At 34.5% G+C, this 23,013-nt stretch overlaps 1 protein-coding gene across 2 annotated transcripts in view; it reads right to left on the bottom strand.

Annotated features, from left to right (window-relative positions):
* The window catches only part of Plod (procollagen lysyl hydroxylase), a 57,329-nt gene that overhangs the window by 19,403 nt on the left and 14,913 nt on the right, over window positions 1-23,013 (bottom strand). For both annotated transcript variants that reach the window (XM_089641619.1, XM_089641618.1), the window contains exons 2-6: window positions 14,753-14,975; window positions 9,808-9,986; window positions 7,751-7,918; window positions 3,436-3,632; window positions 398-651 (exon numbers count right to left, since the gene is read on the bottom strand). In XM_089641619.1, coding sequence (XP_089497745.1) covers window positions 398-651; window positions 3,436-3,632; window positions 7,751-7,918; window positions 9,808-9,986; window positions 14,753-14,975 — 1,021 coding nt within the window. The remainder of the gene's footprint in view (window positions 1-397; window positions 652-3,435; window positions 3,633-7,750; window positions 7,919-9,807; window positions 9,987-14,752; window positions 14,976-23,013) is intronic.

Raw genomic sequence — 23,013 nt, 5'->3', positions numbered from 1 at the left:
TTTTAACCCTGCAGAGCAGAAATATTTTATGATTACACCGGGTTAAATGAAGGGTGATTTCAAAATAATGCTTCAAATCAGAGTTTCTTCATTTATTTTACTTTCAAATAGTTTTAATTAGTTGGGTACTTTGATCTTCAGTAATAATTTATAAGAATTTGATTAAAAAAAAAAAAAAAAAAAAAAAAAAAAAAATCAACTTCAAACTCGATTTACTCGATAACGAAAGCTCAAATAAAAAAAAAATATACAACAAAATCGACTCCAAATGTGATGTAGATTCACCAGTTTCCCGCTTGTACTACGAGTTTCCGGACACCCTGTATTATTATTATATTTATTATTTTTATTTGTTATTAGAAGTGAAAACTTGAAAAATATAAAAATAGTTACTTACAAGGCTAGATTCCTAGCGTTACTCTCTTCAATCTCATCTTTGGGCTTAATCTCCTTGTAGCTAGCGTACTCGCCAGAGAACTTTTCGGCGAAAGCGACAACGTCTTTCTCGTGATAGGGAACATTATTCCTCAGCAGAACATGCACTTTTTCCTTGGGATAGTTGAGAGCAGACACCTTATCGAGGTACTCCTCGATGAAGGGAGTTGGCTGCTCGATGGAGAGGGATAGCAGTATCGTGGGAAGGTTGTCCTCCTGAAAACAAAAATAATATCATCATCATTTGAAGATTTCGCAGTGAAGACAACAACTTAAAAAAAAAAAAAACTAACCATAATGATGTTTCTCCGCAGGGGTAGGCAGAGATGATGGACCAACAACTCAACAAGTCCAACAGAATTCAGGTCTAAACTAAAAACCTCATACCCTTAAATTAAATATACCATTCCTAAGAGAAAGTCCAATTATATCCAATTATGTCCTAAATCCTGTATTTAAATTTCGCTAATAAACAATTAGTTACTGTTAATTAAGTGTTAATCTCAAGTGACCTACCAGGTAAGTATTGTACTGTATATTATCTCCATATATAGTTAGTAATAACATAGATCATTGTTGAAATGTATTATATATATTTGTACAGCGCTTTTGAGGTGATTTTGAACAAAAACGGCGCAATACAAATCATCCAAATATTATTTTTTTTTTTTTATTTGGTACAATATTTTTTACATTTCAAAGTTTTCCAGTAATGTTGGCCTCATTTTATAATATGAAAATTTAATCTACATAATACATTTAAAGAGAAAATAATACATTTAAAATAAAATCTTGTGTGTTTGTGAGTGATGTGTGTTTACATTGGTTTTGTGTGTTACATGTAGGTTTTATTTTTATTTTATGCTATGACATTTTGGTAATATTGTCTTTTTTGTTCTGTAATCCATTTTGTAATTTTGTGTATGCATTTATTTTTATTTTCCTCAATTTTAATTTCAAGTTTTACACTGTTGAAAGCTTTTATAGCATGGTATTGGTAGTATCTTTGTCCAAAGCTTGAATTTACTGTCGGAGTTTTTATGTTTTCTTTGTACGCTTGTCTAACTGGTCTGTTAGTGCTATTTTGTGTATGTTTAAATTTATTTTTTTTTGTCAAAAATGTAGTTTAGTAGTGTTTTAACGTATAATTGGCGTATATATAGTACGTCACAGCTGTTGAATATTTGGTCTGTATCAGTAAGTCTATGTTTTTTTAGTATTACCTTTAAGATCGTTTTCTGTGCGGTTTCTATGTAATTGATAGCCGAGTTTGTTGCTCCTCCCCAAGCAATAATTCCATATTCTATTATTGATTGGCAAAGTGCAAAATATATTGTTTTCAATTGTTTTATTTTATATATGTTTAGGAAAATGTGTATTGTTTCGAGAAGTTTATTTGTGATTTGTTTGATGTCTATTATTATTAACTCGGTCTTGGCACACACTCCTTGCCTCATTCACATTCATACATCGTCTCATACATACTCTTCAGTTATTCCGATTCTTGACATTGCCCGACTGTGTCGTGTCATCCTTGTTCATTTGCTCTACATGCCCAAACCATCTGTGCGTCCCTTTCTTTATCTTACTCATTACGCTTACGTCATTCTTTTTAGATCTCCACATTTCTCACACGATCATACATAGCTTCACGCACATTCGCCTCAGGGATCTCATTTCTGCGGCATTCAGTCTCACAGTCATATTGCTTTTGCAGCCGATGTTTCGACGTATTTTAAAAACATTAAGGACCGGTTAAAATTCAAGTTTTTTTTTCTGTGATTTCTGGTTTTCACCCTTCAAGGGTTTTCTTGGCCATCATTTAAAATTATGGAGAAATGAAAGGTGAATTTAAATATTAATTTTATTTAAATAGGCAAATTTCAAAATTATAATGAAAATTGGAGTCGAGTTCAGACTTAGAAGAGATGAGATGTTGAATGGAGGGGAGGCAATGTTAGATAAGCCTTGATAGAAGAGAGGATATTTGTTTAGAGAGGGACAACCAAAAAATATGTGATCTAAAGTTCCCACTTCTAGACCACAGAATGTACAATCTGGGGAGTCAACGATGTGAATTTTAAAAAGATGGGAAGGAACGGAACAATATCCGATCCTCATTCGAATAAGTGAAGAAATTTCTTTTTTGGAAAAATGGGGGAATTGTTGAAACCACGGTTTTGATGGGATAGTCCTTTGTATTGAGGCATAGCAGACTCCCTTGGATCGACTAACAATGTGCCAATACTCCGACCAAACATTGCGGTATCTATCTTTGATGATGGAAAAAATGTCAGATAGGGGAATGTGGTTTACGAGGGTAACAACAGGGTTGGACGCTCCTTGTTTTGCCAAGGCATCCGCAATATCATTACCCATGATACCAACATGTCCAGGAATCCAAATCAGAGTTACAGTTTTACCAGAGCTTTGAATGGAGGCTATCATCTCTCGAATAAGGCATACAAAGTGATCATCAGGATGAAGAAGGGGACTGGATTTAAGTTTTTGGAGGGAACTGAGAGAGTCAGAGAGAACGAGGGAGTGTTCAAAATTATTTTTGATTTTATATATTTGAGTGATTCTATTCTTGGAAGGAAAAGCTACGAGGAGTGAGTAGGAATCTAGGGATCAGTGTTTCCAGAAGTGATGTAATAATATATCCCTCCCTTTGGGGCGCAGGGCGATGGGGGAGAGGTCAAAGGAGAGGTCAAACAAGCAAACTGAACACGCCTCACAAAACGGAAAAAAATTGACCGATTGCCATCTCTAATGCACAGAAGTAATTTAGGCATGCTGAGTCTGTTCTAGAGGTATTTCAATGGAGCCTGTTCTAAGGAGCTAGAAGCTTTGATCCCCTGTGCACGCCGACACAAGCGGAACAACCGTTCATATCACGAGGGGTCGTTTCATTAACTCAAATCGGCTCGCATTTGGAGCGATTTACAGGCATCTTTTTTCCCTCCTTGATATAAAAAAAATAAAATAAATTGTACTTACGTCAAGTTCCTTATATATCTCCTTGCAGATCTGGCACCCGAGAGTGGGGGACCAAGCGTTGGCTAAATAACTGGAGAGACTATTGAATACTGCCTTCGAAGGTCCATTGCCATGCAGTATCAGAGGTTGGGTCTCATACAGGGTGTTACGGATGTACGGGAAGGTGATGGTCTCATTCACGTACAGCTCAACCTCATCTGCAAACAGGATGTTTCATTTATTTCAATTTAACTTATCTTAAGGAGTGTTCAAACTAATCTTAGATTACGGAATTTTGCAGAAATTGAAACGTAACATTGTCATCAAATGGCCAATCAGCGCTGTTTTCATTTTTTGATAACTTAAGCGCTTGTTATATGCCAGCGGATTTTCTCAAACTGTCAAAATCTCTTCATTTTTTGTCGCTAGAGGGCGGTAGTTGTACATTAATGAACTTGTCAAAATACAACGTCAAATGTGCGTCATGATCATGTCCCGCATCATCACGTACGCAATTGGAAATCGGAAATATTAAGTAAAACAAACAGCTTAGTAAAAAGGTATGACTTATTTGCAGAACCTACTATTTTGGTAAAGCATTTACTTTGACATTTTTTATAAATGTTTATCATTCACTTGCTGTTGTTAAATCTAATTAGATTTGAACGGCTTTTGGCTTTACGAATCGCATTTCAGAAACATTTCCTATACAAAGAAAGGTTGTTTTGCACGGTGTTCGGAAACTCGTGGTATAAACGGTATAACTTGTGAATGAATCTACCTTTCATTTAAAGTCAATTTTGGGTTATGATCTTTTTTATTTGAGCTTTCGTTTTCGAGAAAATCGAAGGCGGATTTATTTGGTAGATTTATAAATTTTATATTTGATAGAATATCTATACATATTAATAATATTGACCTCGAAAAATAAAAGAAAGTTTTTTTTAAATTTATATATTTGTTAAATTATTCAGTGTTAACTAAACAATAATCTGTTTTAACCATGGCAGTAGCTATCGTGCAAGGCATACTAGTACTGTATCAAAATATAACTAGCCGTTGGAAATAATAGTTATATTCATTTAACGACCAACGCTATTGAAAAAAATTACGTCAATGGGTTGAAATATAATACCTAAATACAAATATTATTCAACGAATCCACGATTCGACCTATTGTTTAAGATGTATTGACGCGTAATAAATATATGAAATGGTGAATCATTTAAATTTACTGAATTTAAAGTTACTGTTCTTTATACAAATAGAACGGCGACATATGCGCCTCACAATTTTTGCCGCATTTGGGTGTTAATGTTACCTGGCTATTATAGACTTAGAGGCCTTGTGTTTTCTCGGTAGGGAAAAAATTGTTTCCTAAAAAACCCTTATTATTTGGAACTTTACAACACAATACGTAGATAGAATATCTTTGATTTGACAAATTGTGAATGGTTACGTGTGTATACGCAGAAAGGTGATATAATCGTAAATTTACTTATAAAGTTTTTTTTGTCTGTTTAATCTAAAGATAAAAAAACGGTAATAAACTTGTTTACTCCTTATGTGAATACGCCTTACCATGTAAGGTCGGAATAGTGAAAAACTTGACATGTTATCACTTAAAATTGCCGATTTTACCAAACTAAAAATGATTTGGCGTGAGATGGTAATTTTTGGTTTGATTACCAAACGCGCTCACAACTGAGTCAGAGCGACAATGAATTCTCACACACACTTGCATAAAGGGCACGCAAATCAACATCGTGACGTTCGTGCTAACCGTTAGGAAAAGGTACGCACAACGCACATTGAATATTGCATTTTATTCATTTCAAAGAATATGACAGTTCAAAAAATACAATGCGACAAATTTACGTGAAAAAAGAGTATTTGTGAGTACTTAGCGTTTTTGTAGCTTCCTAAAATTATTGCAATGCTTCAAGTGAGTCGGTTTTCTACTTTTAGACCCAGAAATGAAACATTTTGATGGCATTTTAGAAATATATACGCCGTAAAACAAGGAGCGTATAGTCCCACTACCGCTCTCGGGGGCTTCTCACCCGTAATAAGTAAAACAGTGTAAATGTGTTGAAAATTTGGTGCAAGATGAAGTATTTATTTAATTGTTAATATCCACAGATATCATAACGATAATAAGAGGCCGTACTTCTACAGATGTGTGTATTATATACATATTTTAAATTAAAAATATAGTGTAAAGCCGTTATTAACGCGATAATCATACATCCAAGTTTTAAAAGTGGGTTGTATGGTGTATCAATGTTTTTATTTTTTATAGTCGAATGCCTACAACAACTACAAAAAAAAATAGGCAGACTGAAAAATAATAGTCCATTAATTGGTATTAAAAAATATGAAGTCTGAGAATGACATACGAAAGGTAGTATTAAGCCGTTTTAGGGAGCCGTTTTCCAGCAAATCACCATTATGCCCTATAACCCACTCTTAAAGATTAGGTCAAGTTTTTTGGCGGTTTCAGCTCTTGATCAAATTGTGATTATTCGACGAGCGTAATGGTCATGCTGTTATGTTTTACTGGTTGTTTGTGTGCAGATTATAACTTGATGAAAAGCTGAACGGGTCGAGAATCAGATGTAACAAGGACCATTCAAACAATAACTATATCCTCCATCATTGAAAAAGCAACACTTTCTCACTATAAAGATGATAGTAGGAGAAAATACAATATTGTCAACCTTGTTAATTTTGTAACCTGGGAATGTTTGTATTTCTTTATAAAACACTATTCTCAATCTCAATAATTGTTATTGCGGTTTCATCGGCAAAAAATACAAGTGTTCCATGTGCCGACTTGAGTATAACTCTACGTTATGGTCTCCATTTTTCAATATTCATTCAGATAACATTGAAAATATCCAACGGAACTTTTTAAGGTTTATAAATTATAAATTGCATATTCCTATACAAAACATAAATTACAATTACCTCTTGGTTAAAATGTCTCTATTGAAACTTTCAGAAAGAAGAATGAGCACAGATTTAGTACTGTTACAAAGAATACTACATTTTAAAATTGACTGTCCCGAATTACTTCAATGTATCAATATCCATGTTCCCAAAAAATCATGCCGACATTTCTTACCTTTTTACTTCAATAACACCAGGACACTAGCTTACCAAAATTCTCCGATTCCGAGACTTCACAGTCTTTCTGATCTGGGTGAAATATTTCATTTAAAAACTAATCAGTATAAATGTTGTATATTCTATCACTTTTATTCTTCTAGACACAAATAGACCTATGTACCCATATAACTTCTCCGCTTCTACTATTTTGTTTTGTTGAATCTTTTAAATTCAATTATATGCGAGAGGACTAATTTTTGCCATTATGTTTACATTCTTCTTTATTGTATTAATTAAAGTGTTTACTCTGATACAAAATGCTTGTATTTATTTTTAAAGAAAAGCCCACTAGGGCGTGTAATAAATAAATAAACAAATAAATAAAATTACCAAGTAGTAATAGTTTAAGCATTTGACTCTAGCTATTCTAAATTTTGTATAAAACAGGTCCCATGACAGTTCCCTGGGGGAACCCAAAACCCAATGATTAACCGGGGAGTTCAGTTTTGAATTACGCAGCATATAACGGGCGCAAACTCCTTCACTAGGACCTATCAATACGTCACGCCCGGTGGACGTTAATTATATTTTTTTTTATATATGCATCAAAAAAAGTGAAAACATCGAATTAAAAAAATAGAATATTTACAAACAATTATAAAGATTAAAAAAATATATAAAAAAGGTTATAATTACAAAACAATAAATAAAAGCACACAGATAAAAGAGAAACATTGGGTTTAAAAAATTAAAATATGTAAAAATTAAAAACTCAATTTCCGTGTGATATGTTCGGAAATATACGTCCCGCTCGTTCCAGGGCGCAACATATATTTCAAGGACGTATTTATACGTCCTACCCGTACCCGATACTGTTTACGTTTGGCGTATTTATACGTCCCGCCCGGTTAACAGGTTAAAATATGTTTTCTTTTAAAAAAAAAACTCACTTTGGAGTGTTTCACAGAAATTCAAATGTAACATTGTCATCAAATGGCCAATTAGCGCCATTTCATTTTTTTTGACATTAGAAATGTCCTAGTTAAACGTGGTTCTATGTATGCTTCAGCTTTTGAACAATTTTTATTGGAAAAAAAGCAGAACTGCATTGTTATGCTTGCCAGATCAAGCGTTCAACACCAAACTAAATGTACAGATATATAGTGGATAGTACAAAGGCATAATTTTCAAGCACCGTAAGGGAAAAATTTAAATTCTAACTCACCAAAAGCTCCGTTCAAGTTCTGGAAGATGGTGGAGTTGTGATCTAGGCGCATTTTCAGCTTGTTCCGCAACTCCTCGTTGAGGTAAAGGTTGGTGTAGTAGAGCTGGTCGTCATCTGTGTCCTTTATGGGCTCGTGGGATACCAGCTCCTTTATTTCCGACAGATAGCCTGGAAGCATCATGGATTCATTATTTCTACTCAATGACAATTAACTTCTGATCGCCGACACTAAACTTTCACTGTGGCCAGTTTATTCTATTTTCGTAATAACTTGCTTGTTTATTTGCAAAATTACGTTTTTGTAAATTGTTCCAGATAATGTGTTTATACAGGGTTTTCCAATAAGAGGTGTTATTTTGATATTCAATCGTAAAAGATCAATGGTTTCGTTGCTTGTATGGCACGTAGCGCCGTCTTGTTGAAAGTAAACGTTGTCCAGATCAATACCATCCAATTCCGGCCATAAAAAATAATTAATCATCTCTCGATAGCGCAATCCATTCACCGTAACTGTAGCTACAGCCTCATTTTCGAAAAAGTAAGGTCCAATGACTCCGCCGGACCATAAACCGCACCAAACAGTCACACGTTGAGGATAGAGAGGCTTTTCAACAATAACTCTTGGGTTTTCCGAGCCCCAGATGCGACAATTTTGCTTATTGACGAAGCCACCGAGGTGGAAATGGGCCTCATCACTCAAGATGATTTCCATTTGATTCACTCAAGTAAATTTTAATGATTTCAATGCGATGTCAAAGCGTGTTTCGTTCCATTTTTATTAATGGCGTAGTTTCTACTTGTCGAATGTCAAAAAATTACAGATTCAAAAGTAACATCTACCGTAATAGCGGGCTATTCAAAATAACACCTCTTATTGGAAAACTCATACATTTATGAAAATAGGATATAGCTTACAATAAGCAGTTGCCTCAGAATGGCTAGTTTTATTCAGAGAAACGATTTTTTAAAATATCTTTTAGGATATGTTGTCACGCAAAAGGTTAAGAATGAAGTATTTCACAGAAATTCAAATGTAAGCAAATGAAAAATCAATAAACATTCATTTGATCTCTTCAATTTTTGAACAAAACAAGATTTCTAATTGTTTCTATTAGTTGCAAGGGTGTGGGGTTTAATTTTTAAATACATATAACCAATTGGATGTCTTTTCCATGCAAAGGTTATGACGTTAATGATATGTTATATGTTAAGATATATTTTTCCGATTTTATGTCCGGGTTAAATCTTCCCCATAGGAAAAACTAAACCCTTCCACACACTTTTCCACAAATGATCATTTAGCCAATCAACATTATGCAAGTGCATTATATAAGCATAATAAACACAAACAATACAAGAACAAGTCAACTCACCAGAGATCAAATGGGAAAATAATTCACCGACTCCAGATATTTTCATATCAGAGGGTTCGGCTCGGTAAAACTCCTAACAGGGCCTATAAATCCTACTGATCCCTCAACATAAATATTTAAAAAATCTTTCATTATCCTACATGATTTTTGCATTTATATATATTAATTTTTTGATAGATCTAATACGCCTTAATGTTTAATGAGAGAGCTAGGTATAATGTCAGTAGCCGAAATAACGAATGGTCTCATCTCATTTCTTAAATCTGTGTATTTTCTTATTTTTTCATTAACAGATTTATGAATATTACAAGAAATTTGGAATAGCGACATCAATGATATAAGTTATTTTTTTTAATTTTGTCATGTAAAACTATATCGGGTCTATTATGACTAATCGTTCGGTCTGTTAGTATAGTTTTATCATAATATATTTTTAATTGATTGTTTTTTCAGTACGCCTTAATTTTGATTGTCTCCTGTAACTGTTTTCGGTCATCTATGGACCTAATAAATGTATAACACAAAAAAGAAATAATAGAGGACCAAGATGGGAGCCTTGAAGTACCCAGTCCTGAGTTCAAAGGGAATGGGTATAATCTGAAAGTACTTGTCCTCGTTGCAGGGGTGAATGGTTTAATTGGTTCCTAAACATAACAAGTAGTAATTAATAAGTATGTATGTTACCGATGAAGCCTCCAGAGTTCAGGAAGGCATTCCCCTTGCCTTGAAGCTTGGGGTACTTGGTCTGCAGTCGCTCGTCTGGCCAGCAGAACTGTTCTGCCGAGAACAGGACGCGCGTGTCATTCAGCGACCTGAACTTCTGCACTACTTCCTCAAGGTTGCCCAGGAACATAACATCGTAACTGCAATCAGATAAACACACAATTAGTAATTATTAGAGACAGCAGGTTGACCTTTTGACTTTGGAGTGGGCCCCCGGCCATGCAGGCAGGCGGAGCGCAGTAGCACGCGCCGGTAAACCAATGTTAGTTAGTTAACCCCTCCGTTGGCAACAGAAGTACTTACCCAAAATCTACAAAACTACTATTCTCCATTTATAATTTTAAATAGAGACTTGAATTATAATTTTAAATAGAGACAAACTCCAACGGCTCGGAGGGCTTTGAAGCAGAGAATGGACGGTCATCTCGAGAGTATTTCCTCTTGGGGTAAAAATAATCTCGTCGAATTTAATGTTTCAAAGACCCAATCCTCTCTGATTACGTCTAAAAGGGATCTAAATGATAACCTAGTCTCCTTCAACGGAAGCAATCTTCCGAACAGGCCTTCCATTGATATGCTTGGTGTAACTATAAGTGACCAGCTCAGGTATGGGGGCTCCATCGAAGCCAGAGTAAAGCTGGCCTCTCAGAAGCTGGGCGTACTGTACAGGGCCCGCAGATACTTTAATAGTACACAACTGCTGACCCTGTACAAACCGCAAGTGCGCCCTACTGTCGAATTTGGCAGCCATCTCTGGTCCGGAGCCCCTAAATACCTGAAAAAACCCTTGACTCTGTGCAAAAACGGGCGGTCCATTTGATAGATTCCCCAATCTTAACAAACGGACTGCAATCTTTAGAGCACAGGCGTCAGGTAGGTGTGCTGTCCTTGTTCTATCGGTATTACAATGGAAGATGCTCTGAGGAACTAGCGTCATTGATCCCTTCGGCACCGGTGCGTAGTCGGGATACACGCCAAACGCGCGCCCAACATTTGTACACGGTTGACATTTGACACATGAGAACGGGTCGCTTCTACGATTCGTTCTTAAGTTCAACAGCTCGGCTGTGGAACGAACTGCCGGCCTCTGTGTTTCCGCCCTCCTACAACATGGGACTCTTCAAGACATGTTCACTCCCTCCTCTCCACAAAAAGACCCTCCACACAGCATCCCCAAAGATGACATAGGCCCTGAGGGAAATTATTTTCTTCAGGGCCTCCTGTGTGGAGTTAATGTAAAAAAAAAAAAAAAGAATTGAAAGTTTTCATTTTTAATTAATTAATAATATTATTTAATTTCCAAACGGTTTATTTGTGAAGAACTTGTTAGTAAATAAACCGTTTTCTAATTAATTAATAATGTTATGAATTGCAAAAAAAATAGAGGTCGACAAATCAAACTTGTTAACAATAATAAAAAATATATATATATACATAATAAAATCAAAATAAAATATCAAAATAAAAAAATCAACCTTATTTTTGTAGGAAAGGTAATAATTTCATAATAATAATAATAATACCAGTACTTATTGAATAATTTGGCGGGTTTTGAATAAGTCGACGTAGCGCAATAGATACAGCACCTGACCGGCAATCAGAATGCTGTGGGTTCAATCAAAAGCTCCTAGATCATAAGGCCGAGACACTGAATCAAATCAGCCTCCTCACTTGTATGGGAACCTCCAAATAATGTATTTGATTTAGTTTTTTAAATTAACTAAACAAAACAAATGAGAATAAATTGAAAGAAAACATTGAAACGATTTTTTTTGTAAAATCCCATACAAGTTAGGAAGCTGCTTTGAATTAGTGTCCAGGCCTTGTGATAATAATAATAATATTTGGATGATTTGTATGGCACCGTTTTTGTGCAAAATCACCTCAAGGGCGCTGTACAAATTTATAATACATTTCTACAATGATCTATGTTATTACCAGAGATGTGCTTTATTTCCAATAAATCCATTTCAAATGGAAATGCAAAATGCAAAATGGGTATTTTCCATTTTGCATTTTAAATGCTTTTCTCAATGCATTTTCCATTATAAATGCTTTTTTGCAACATTCTTCCTACTATCTCCACTCATATTTTTTTCATAAGCCCCAAATATCAGTCGGTCCTCAACCTCGCTATGAGAGATAATTTACATTTGTCAAGTTGCTCCCTGGTAGGAGCCCTGGCAATTGAGTGATACCATTACAAAAAATACTGATTCAAATACTGAACATGGGGCCATGACGCTGTAATATTAAATGTTAGATAGCAGTTTCTATGTTTTTACGTTGGCAACATTAGTCCCGCGCAAATTTTTGTGGTTTCATAATCAGTAGTCGTGGTGGTTTTGGATTTACCATCATGTAATATGTTTGTTCTACATTGATGTCCATTATGAAATGACAAAATTGTTTAAAAATTCTATAATTATTTTGATTGTTTGACCTGAGAAACCATTTTGCATTTTCAATGCATTTTGAAAACAGGTATTTTGCATTTTGCATTTGAAATGCTTTTCTAAAAACCATTTTGCATTTTCAAATGGAAAAGTTTTTACCCATTTCTATTTTGCATTTCAAATGGTTTTGGGTACCCATTTTGCACATCTCTGCTTATTACTAACTATTTCTAAGTGATCGCCTTCACTGGCTTTGATGCCCTGAAAGAATAGAGTTTAAGATCTGCTTAATGACCTTCAAAGCATTGCAAGGAATGGCGCCAGCATATATATCGGAACTATGTATTCGACAAAACTTAGCAATAGACAGCTTACTCTAAGGTCAGCAGATCTAGATGTTAGTAATCGTCTAATGGAACTTTCTAGGTCAAATCGAGCCGTTTACTATGATTGTTCTTTTAGTGTAACAGGCCCGCTCATCTGGAATAGACTTCCCTTAGCTCTTACTAATCAACAGAATTTGGCTGAATTTAAACGGGCCTTAAAAACAAAATTATTTAAAAAATCTTAACTCCTTTTCAATATTTTATAATAAGCCATATTCTAAAACTTCCGGTAATTGTTTGGTTTCGGTTACCTCATTGTTGTACCTTTTTAAAATGTCTGTTAAGAAGATTCTCATTTCTGAACACAAACTGCCTCCTGTTTTATATTATGTTTTTAGTTATATTCGTGTTTTGTCCTGTCCTGCTGTTATTGTTATTCTAAGTTTTGTCATCACTTTGTATAAATAGTGTATTTAGTGTTATAATATCATATCTGTATTGGGTAAGGCACACTGTAGGAATAATTGTAAGAACATGACCACTTAATGCTACATCACTATTTTGATTAATCTTTATAACGAATTGTTGTACATTATGAATACCAAAAAATATGCTTTAGATAAATTGAAGGTTTTCCTATCGTTTCGCTTGAGAAAAATACAAATAAAAAAATAAATTACTCAATAAAAAATATAAATGTAAACTACTAAAAAAAAATATTTTTCAATAGAAATGTATGAATTCGTAAAGGAAACGAGTTTAAAAAAATACAGTACTATAGCTAAGATTATCTGTGACAGTTTCACTTGATTTACTTTTTTGCTTTCCTATAAAATTATTAACAAAATAAATAAAAACCAGTTTTGTGCTTGAAATCGAACGTTTCTAGACTCCGTTTGTCAGGCAATTTTAATGCCAATTACCTACAATATAAGGTGTATCGAGATATACACATTATTGGCTTGTAGCTTTCTCTTAAGCGCACTTGAAGTGAAATGACACTAAACTGCGCATATAAATGCCATGTTATTATTATTATTTTATGCAGATAATATACAGTACAATACTTACCTGGTAGGTCACTTGAGATTAACACTTAATTAACATTAACTAATTGTTTATTAGCGAAGTTTAGATACAGGATTTAGGACAAAATTGGATATAATTTGACTTTCTCTCAGGAATAGTATATTTAATTTAAGGGTATGAAGTTTTTAGCTTAGACCTGAATTCTGTTGGACTTGTTATGGATCTTAGTTCCGGAGGAAGTTTATTCCAGGCGTTGGCCCAGATCTAGGAGGTTTTGATTCAATTCCCGTCGGCGGCATGTATTTTTTCTCGTAAGATTTTTTTTCAATTTATATAATTTTTGTTTTCCTACAAAACCTATAAAAGCCATTTAAAAAATACAAGTACTAGGTTAAAACAGAGTTTTTTATGTGTACGTATAATTTATGGAGGCAGATAATATTTATTAATGTCTCATAGGTGGTGCGCGCCATCCTACTCGCTCGCGCTTTTACCAAAGCTGCGACGTCCGTCGTCTAATAAATTATTAATTAATAAAACTATATTATTATGTTCATTATTTTACGAAAACACATAACTCCCTTACTAATAAACGTTTTCTAAATTTTACGCAACTGATTACCAACCATTTACCAGACATTTACGTTTGCCTCCTTCATGTAATCCGGGACTCTTCGAGACCCGCATTAATAAATTTCTTCCTACAGCCCCTACCTTAACCCGTCTCACAACGCTACCCAACCGGGTGGCGACATAAATCCCCTACCTTAACACTGTACAGAAAATGGCGCTCTTGTAAGGTGTCATAAAAATTATTTATTTTTAAAGTCGTGTATAATTTAGGGCCCCCTTTACTAATAAACGTGTTTTAAATTTTACACAAATGATAATTGATATACTACCGTGAATGGATAAATCATCAAAATGATAATTCATCACATTTTTAAAAAGTTATATAAAGTCATGGAAAGTGATAAAACGAAAAACTTTTTAACTGGGTTAAGTTGGTTAGGTTAGGATAGGTTAAAGAAAAAAAAAATTCATCGTTTTTAATGACTTTATATCACTTTTAAAATGTGTGTTGAATAATCACTGTGTTGAGTTATCATGGAACCACTGTACATAATGTGCAAGCCATAAAATTTGTTAGTTTACCTGTCAGTGAACAGCACGATCTTGTGGCCAATCTCGCCAGCCAAGCGCTCGCGCAGTAGGTTAACCTTCTGACCGCCGCCCGCGCGCGACATATCGCCCCCCGCCCAGGGGGCGCCCAGGCCTAGCGGCAGGGGGCGAGCGCCGTGCAGGGAGGCGGAGCGCACGTAGCGCCGGTAGCCGTCATTCTCTTCCGTCGCGACGGTCAGCACGAGAACGTCGTCATCTGAACACAAAATATTACATTAAATTCTGAAACAATATTTATAACTGGACACTCGATTATTTATTTATTTATTTATTTATACGCTCATTGGGCTTTTACATACATATGTAGTTCATAAAAAAAATATTCTGAAGATTGTAAGTTCACGAAAGTAATAGTAAAAATACATATAACCATATCCATTTGACATATTATAACAGCATGTCAATAGTAAATGCATACAATAATTATTTGTAGGTATCAACCTGTTGTACAAAAATAAGAATATTCCTACTCCTAAGTTATACAGACTTAAATTAGTTAATAAGAAATGTAAAGTTTATATGTAAATGCTAGGTAGTGGCAGCAGTAACATGATACAATACGACACATAGTGTATGAGGCCTTTGAGTTAGAAAGTTAACGAAATAATTATTGGCAGTATTGTTAACAAATATACTGCGTTTGACTGGTTGTAGTGGTCTGCTAAATCGAGGGCGATCGGTCAGCCATTTTACATAGTTTATATAAAAAAATATTGTGAAGATTATAAATATAGAATAGTAAAGCAATTATATCAATAGGACACACAACCTTTTTCTTTTCCAGATCTTCTTCTCCTTTATTCTATTTCCTTAAATCACCCCTCCACACAGCATCCCCCAAAGATGACAAAGGCCCTGAGGGAAATTATTTTCGTCAGGGCCTCCTGTGTGGAACTAATATAAATTAATATACTCAGATTTTTTCTACGAAAAGCGAGTCGCAAAATTTAATGTCAAATTTAAAATTCCGATTTTTCAAGTCACAGTACTATATTTATTTATAGGAAAGCCTCATTTGATTTATTTTGTATTGCCAAGAGCGCTTATTTAGCTGGAAAGTGTAATTAAAATCAATATTATTTTCGTATGTCTTCAGTATGTTATATATTTTTTTATAACATTAGAGAAAAAAACATTTCTCTGAATAAAAATAGCTATCCTGGAGAAACTACATAGGATAAAAATATATAAAAAATATAAATGTATGAACACGTTGTCTTATAAGACGGTACAATTTACAAAAACATAATTTTACAAAAAACAAGTAAGTAATTAGGAAAATAGTGTAGATTGGCATTTTACGTCTGGCGTTCCAAGGGTTAAAATCAAGGCTGTGAAATGCGTTATAACCTTATAACTGTATTTTAACTTCGTCACGAAGATGATTAATTGTTTATTCTCTGATGCGTTAAATAACTGCATTTATAATATAAAATTACATCTTCCAATACCAACGGGAATCAAAAATCTAAAATCAGGGTCCTCAAATGATTATGGAGGGATCTCTACGGATGTAAGTTTATTTATACAGGATTTTCCAATAAGAGGTGTTATTTTGATATTCAATCGTAAAAGATCAATGGTTTCGTTGCTTGTGTGGCACGTAGCGCCGTCTTGTTGAAAGTAAACGTTGTCCAGATCAATACCATTCAATTCCGGCCATAAAAAATCATTAATCATCTCTCGATAGCGCAATCCATTCACCGTAACTGTTGCTCCAGCCTCATTTTTGAAAAAGTAAGGTCCAACGACTCCGCCGGACCATAAGCCGCACCAAAGAGTCACACGTTGAGGATAGAGAGGCTTTTCAACAATAACTCTAGGGTTTTCCGAGCCCCAGATGCGACAATTTTGCTTGTTGACGAAGCCACCGAAGTGGAAATGGGCCTCATCACTCAAGATGATTTGCATTTGATTCACTCAAGTGAATTTTAATAATTTCAATGCGTTGTTGAAGCGTGTATCGTTCCATTTGTATTAATGGCGTAGTTTCTACTTGTCAAATGTCAAAAAATGACAGCTTCAAATGTAACATCTACCGAAATAGCGGGCTATTCAAAATAACACCTCTTATTGGAAAATCCTGTATTTAAGATTCATAAAAACTAGACATTACCATTTCTCTCTATCTTCCATCTTCTTAACCTACGCTAACCTAACCTTTGTCTTCCCCATCTTCTTAACCTAATCTAACCGTCGTCTACCAAATCTTCTTAACCTAACCTAACCTTTGTCTACCCCATCTTCTTAACCTAACCTAACCTAACCGTCGTCTTCCACATCTTCTTAACCTAATCTAACTAACTATCTTAAGTAAACTAACTTTCATCTACCCCAACTTACTTGCTTCCCTACTCCCCTCAGCCCCACAACATACGCCAATTGGGGTTGACATAGTCCCATTGTCTACAGACATTCACGTCTCTGATGCGGTATTTACACGCATTTAAATATATTTTTAAAAGAGTCTATGATGTCATCGTTCTACCACAGAATTAGTCGTACAGAACCAAACCCCAAGTTATTAATATTTTATACAAATTCTATGAACAAAACCACAACATTAGAGAGTCTAAATCAGTGTTTTTCAACATGGGGTTCGCAGGGGGGCAATTTAATGTTTAGGGGGCAGTGCGCAAATCATTCGCTAAGCCCTCAGGCCTCTGGCATATTACCTTTTACATCTCTTGTGTGAATTTCCGCTTCTAAATAAAATCCAAATAAATTAGATATTTCTGAATTTATCCGAAAACTATAAACTTTTTTTGAAAGGTCCATGAAATACGCTATCAAATTTAATTATAAGAAATAAACATATATTTAAAAAAATATATATGTTTGTGACAGATCTAAATAGTCAGGCATGTACTAACCTTGCTCTTCACAATCTCCTTCCCCCCCCCCCCCACTACCTTCAGCATCACAACATACCCAAATTGAGAATATCAAACGGAGAAAATTAACTGATTTTAAATACGGTTAATTTATTAAAAATCTGGTCAAATTATTCGTTTTACAATTAAAAACGGGACTGCAGGCCTTTAACGAATGAATTGTAGTTTGAGTTCCTAACACGTGAACACGTGTTCATACAATATTTACATTGATGATTGACACACTTATATTGTCGCATTCCATCATAAAATTTATTATGAAAAGAACAAGTGTTCTCGATATATTCTGAATGACTAATATTTTAAAAAGAAATTGGCATGTCATCACTTTTTCAAGAGTGCAAGGCTGATGTAAGAGTAATGAGTAAGATTAAGAAAGTGGCGCTTAGATGGTTTGGGCATGTAGAGCAAAGGAGTGTAAGGAGGATATACGATGCAAATGCGAATGGTAGCAAAAGCCGGGGACGCCCTGAGAAGACGTGGCACGATCAAGTGAAGCAGATACTCGAGTCGGGCCATGTCAAGAGTCAGAATAATAGAAGAGTATGTATGAGGCAAGGAGTGTGCGTCAAGATCGAGTTGTTTGGCGGTCCGTCCTCTCTGCCTACCCCTGCGGGGAAACGGCGTGATGGTTAGATAGTTAGTATCATTTTTCTCCGTGCATAGTCTTACTGGCTCCAGGCAATCTGGTATTCATATAAAAATAGATATTTGACTGTGAACCAACCAAAATGTTCGCTCGCGATCCATTTCCATTTGGTACGCACTAAAGCTAAAAGTTATCAACTAAAAGTTGTCAACTAAAAGTTGTTCAACTAAAAGTTGTTCAACTAAAAGTTGTTCAACTAAAAGTTGCTCTTCTCAAATTTAGAACAACAAATTGAAAACTTGTTGCGTTTAAATTGGCGCAAAAGGAAGTAGTGTCTAGAATTAGACATCGATCCGTTGAGTGGTGAGCTGATGTGCAACGGGAGTGTCAAAAACTTTCTGAGAATGACCAGTAGTGACTTTGAGTATTTTATTTCAATGATCGGACATAAAATCAAGAAACGTGACACAAACTACAGGAAAGCAGTACCTGTCCAAGAAAAACTAGCAGTTACATTACGTTTTTTGGCTACTGGTGATTCGTACACAAGTCTCGGTTGTTTGTTTAAGGCGATGCCATACGTAGTAATTCAAAATCATGTGTTTTTGGTTTGAAAATTTTGTCGCCTAGAAATGTTTCAGATGCTTTAATTAAATACTGCGAGTAGAATACATCTTGGCCTTTGAAATAATCGAGTATTTTTTAGATAAGTCTTTTTATAAGCCCAGAAAAAAATAATGTAAAGGCCTATGAAAACTGCTTTAAAGTTCAAAATCTCCTACTTAAGAATCCATTTTCGGTTATGATTTTATTGTATAATGTGGCAAATTAAGTTATTTATAAAATGATCGAAAAAAAATTAAATATTTATGCCTGAACATCCACAAAATAAAATAAAAGGCACTTTTGGGCCATGTTTTTTTCTTGCATAAATCAAAACAGGCGGATGGTGTTAAGCGGGAATTTATACCTTATCGTCATCTACGTAAGGGTTTTTATTGATAGCGGCTCAATTTAAAATATTACACGACGTAGTGCATCGCCTTAAAATCTCAAACTCAATTTCATTGTTTGTTATTGAAGTTTGTAAGTTTGCGTGGAGGGGGAACAGTTCTCCACTAGTTCTTCTTCCTACAAGTTGCTAGCGCAAAGCGCGCAGCAACAAATCTTTTAGTTGTCAACTTTCTTTCTCCTCGGGAAACCAAAATTTAGTGGAAGATTTGTCTCTCCACAAGTGGACAGAAAAAGTTGCTGTATTTAGTAGAAAAAGTAACAAATCGCCGCAACTTGTAGAAAACTTATTGGAAGACTTTGGAGTAAACGGAGCTTAAGATCATTATTTTCTTTGAAAGAGAAAAAGGAGATTTATGAAGCGTTGAAATAAGTTTGAGAAACACTGGTCTGTTGTAACAATACTAACACACAAATCTGGCATTGCGTGAAGTCACACAAACATTGCACTCAAGAAATTAACTACTCGTTTCCTGTACGTTATGCACAAAGCGGCAGCGTTCTTAGAATTCGGTCGTACCTAAATGTCTAAAAATACAACTGAACGCATTCAGTTTGGGTGGTAAAAGTGAATATTACATCACTAAGAGAAGATAATACTGATTAGTCTAAACGAAACATGAAACAGAAAAAGACATATAAAATAAAAGGGTAACAGGATACCTAATTATTCTACGACATTTTTGTCGACCTCATATATCAAATTTAGAATTAACAATATCATCTTCAAATAATTTTCACATATTTTTCACTGTAAAGAATTTGTTTATAACCTATATAGAATTTGGGACAAACCAATACGATTTTTTATAAATATACTAGCGTAAGTGTACCCGGCGTTTCTGCGGGTTATTCTTAGGAGATAGACATATATCATTAAGGACTTTTCTGTAGTCCTTTTCAAGATATACAATTCCGTAGTACATTATTTTGATGTATCTCATAAGGTTTAGCCAGCGTTAGCAATGGAATCGCACGAAAACATTTTTTTAGGACTTGATTACAAAACATGGACTTTTCTCTACTTTCTATAAATATAATTAGCATGTATTATATATGTAAACCTTCCGGAAGAAATTCCCAAAAAGATAGTGAAAATTTTATCAAAATCCGTTGCGTAGTTTAGAAGAACTGAGCGCACAAACAGACAGACGCGGATAGTGACTTTATTTTATACTATTTAGAGATATGGTTTTTTATTGGATTTTTGTATTACCATAACAATTTCCTTTTGAGTTATGTTTTATTATTGTTGGTCTTACATAAATCACGTACAACTACCATAATAACGGGCATGAGCCTAGTATGGTAGTTGAGAAAATCACCAAAATTGTAATTTTTTTTAAGTTTATAAAAAAAATTCAACACTTTTGCAGTAATATAACGAAAAGAGGTTGAGAGAATTGGATTGTAAAACAATACAATTTAAACGATATGCCCTATAGTGATATTTGCAAAGCATGACGATATGTGATATGCACATAGAACATGACATCACGTCATGTTGCGTCTACACCGCATCAATATGTTTACCATCTGTAATAATTGGGAGCATCGTTCCCTCGAATGTTTTCATTGTCTGTGATTTCTATCAACATATCTGTGCAAGATATGAAAGGATGAAAAATAATAATAATAACAAGAAAAAAAAATCTTACAAAGATTCTTCATGATTTATCTATCTAACTTTTTGCTGATGACCTCAAAATTTAAAGAACTATCAAAATATTTACCATTGCAACATTTTTCAACAATATCAACAAATTATTAATTTGATGTAATTAAAATAGACTTTTACTAACTAACTAACTAACCATCACACCGTTTCTCCGCAGGGGTAGGCAGAGAGGACGGACCGTCAAAGGACTCGGTCTTGGCACACACTTCTTGCCTCATTCACATTCATACATACTCTTCTATTGTTCTGACTCTTGACATGTCCTGACTCGAGTATCTGATTCACTTGATCGTGCCATGTCTTCCTCGGGTGTCCCCACTTCTGCTACCATTCACATTTGCATTGTATATTCTCCTTACACTCCTTTCTTCGCTCATTCGCTCTACATGCCTAAACCATCTAAGCGTCCCTTTCTTGATCTTACTCACTACGCTTACATCAGCCTTGCACTCTTTGCGGATCTCCACATTCCTCACTCGATTATGCATGGTTTTACCACACATAAGCCTCAGGATTCTCATTTCAACAGCATTCAATCTAATTTCATCCTTTCTTTGCCAGTTTCATGACTCACTTACATACATCAGGGTAGGTACCAGCACTCCATTGTGGACTGCTAACTTTGCTTCTTTGGACAATGTTTTGTTAGCGCCAACTGCGTTCAGTCCTCCATTAATGGAGTTACCTGCATTTACTCTTCTTTCAATATCTCTGTCAGCCTTCCCATCTCTCGTGAGTAGACATTTCTTAAATATCTCAAAATGTCAAATGGTTAGATTTTCTCAAATAAAAAATCCAGTGATTTTTGATTACAACATTTATAACAATGCTTTTGGGACATAAAAACAAATTTAAGACTTAGGCATCACTTTTCAATCAAATCTTTCATTTGTTGACCACATAACAGAAATCTCTAATAAGGGCTTAAAAATGCTGGAATTTATAACTAGGCTAACCAGAAATTTTAACAATATAAAGTGTATTAAATTGTTATATTTTTCCTATGTAAGAAATCAACTTGAGAACAATTCTTCTGTCTGTAACCCACATTATAATATACATGTAAAAGCTGTTGAAAGAATACAAAACTTTTATAATAGAAATACCAAGTCAGTGAAAAATATTCTGTCTGACAATTTGAACATATGCAAATAATTTAACAGAGTGTTGTAGTTCAATATAAGAGGAAGCTACAAGCCAAAAATGTGTATATTCTTGGTATACCTTATACTGTAGGTAATAGGCATTAAAATCGCTTGACAAACGGAGTCTAGAAACGTTCAATTTCAAGCACAAAACTTGTTTTTATTTATTTTGTAAATAATTTTATAAGAAAGCAAAAAAGTTAATCAAGTGAAACTGTCACAAACAATCTTGGCTATAATACTGCATTTTTAAAGTTTATTCCTTTACGCGTTCATACATTTATATTGAAAAAATATTTTTTTTAGTAGTTTACATTTATATTTTTTATTGAGTAATTTAGTCTACTCAAGCGAAACGACAGGAAAACCTTCAATTTATCCAAAGCATATTTTTTGGTATTCATAATATACACAAATTCGTTATAAAGATTAATAAAAATAGTGATTTAGCATTAAGCTTCGCCTTAATGGATGGAATACCCATTTAAGTTACTGATAACAAATATTGCTAATGTATTAACTCCGTGGGACTCTGCCATATTGCTTATTTATTAACTCCGTGGGACTCTGCCATATTGCTAATTTAGTAACTCAGTGGGACTCTGCCATATTGCTAATTTATTAACTTCGTGGGATTCTGCCATATTGCTAATTTATTAACTTCGTGGGATTCTGCCATATTGCTAATTTATTAACTTCGTGGGATTCTGCCATATTGCTAATTTATTAACTTCGTGGGATTCTGCCATATGGCTAATTTATTAACTTCGTGGGATTCTGCCATATTGCTAATTTATTAACTCCGTGGGACTCTGCCATATTGCTAATTTATTAACTCCGTGGGACTCTGCCATATTGCTAATTTATTAACTCTTCGGGACTTATTAATTTAATTTGTGTTATTTCACTATTAACTC

This window comes from Hesperophylax consimilis, chromosome 17, assembly GCF_061612785.1.
Source record: "Hesperophylax consimilis isolate HC1 chromosome 17, BYU_Hcon_1.0, whole genome shotgun sequence".
Classification (NCBI taxonomy): domain Eukaryota; kingdom Metazoa; phylum Arthropoda; class Insecta; order Trichoptera; family Limnephilidae; genus Hesperophylax; species Hesperophylax consimilis.
Note: the sequence above shows the minus strand (reverse complement) of the source record. Positions and strands in the feature narration are given on the sequence as shown.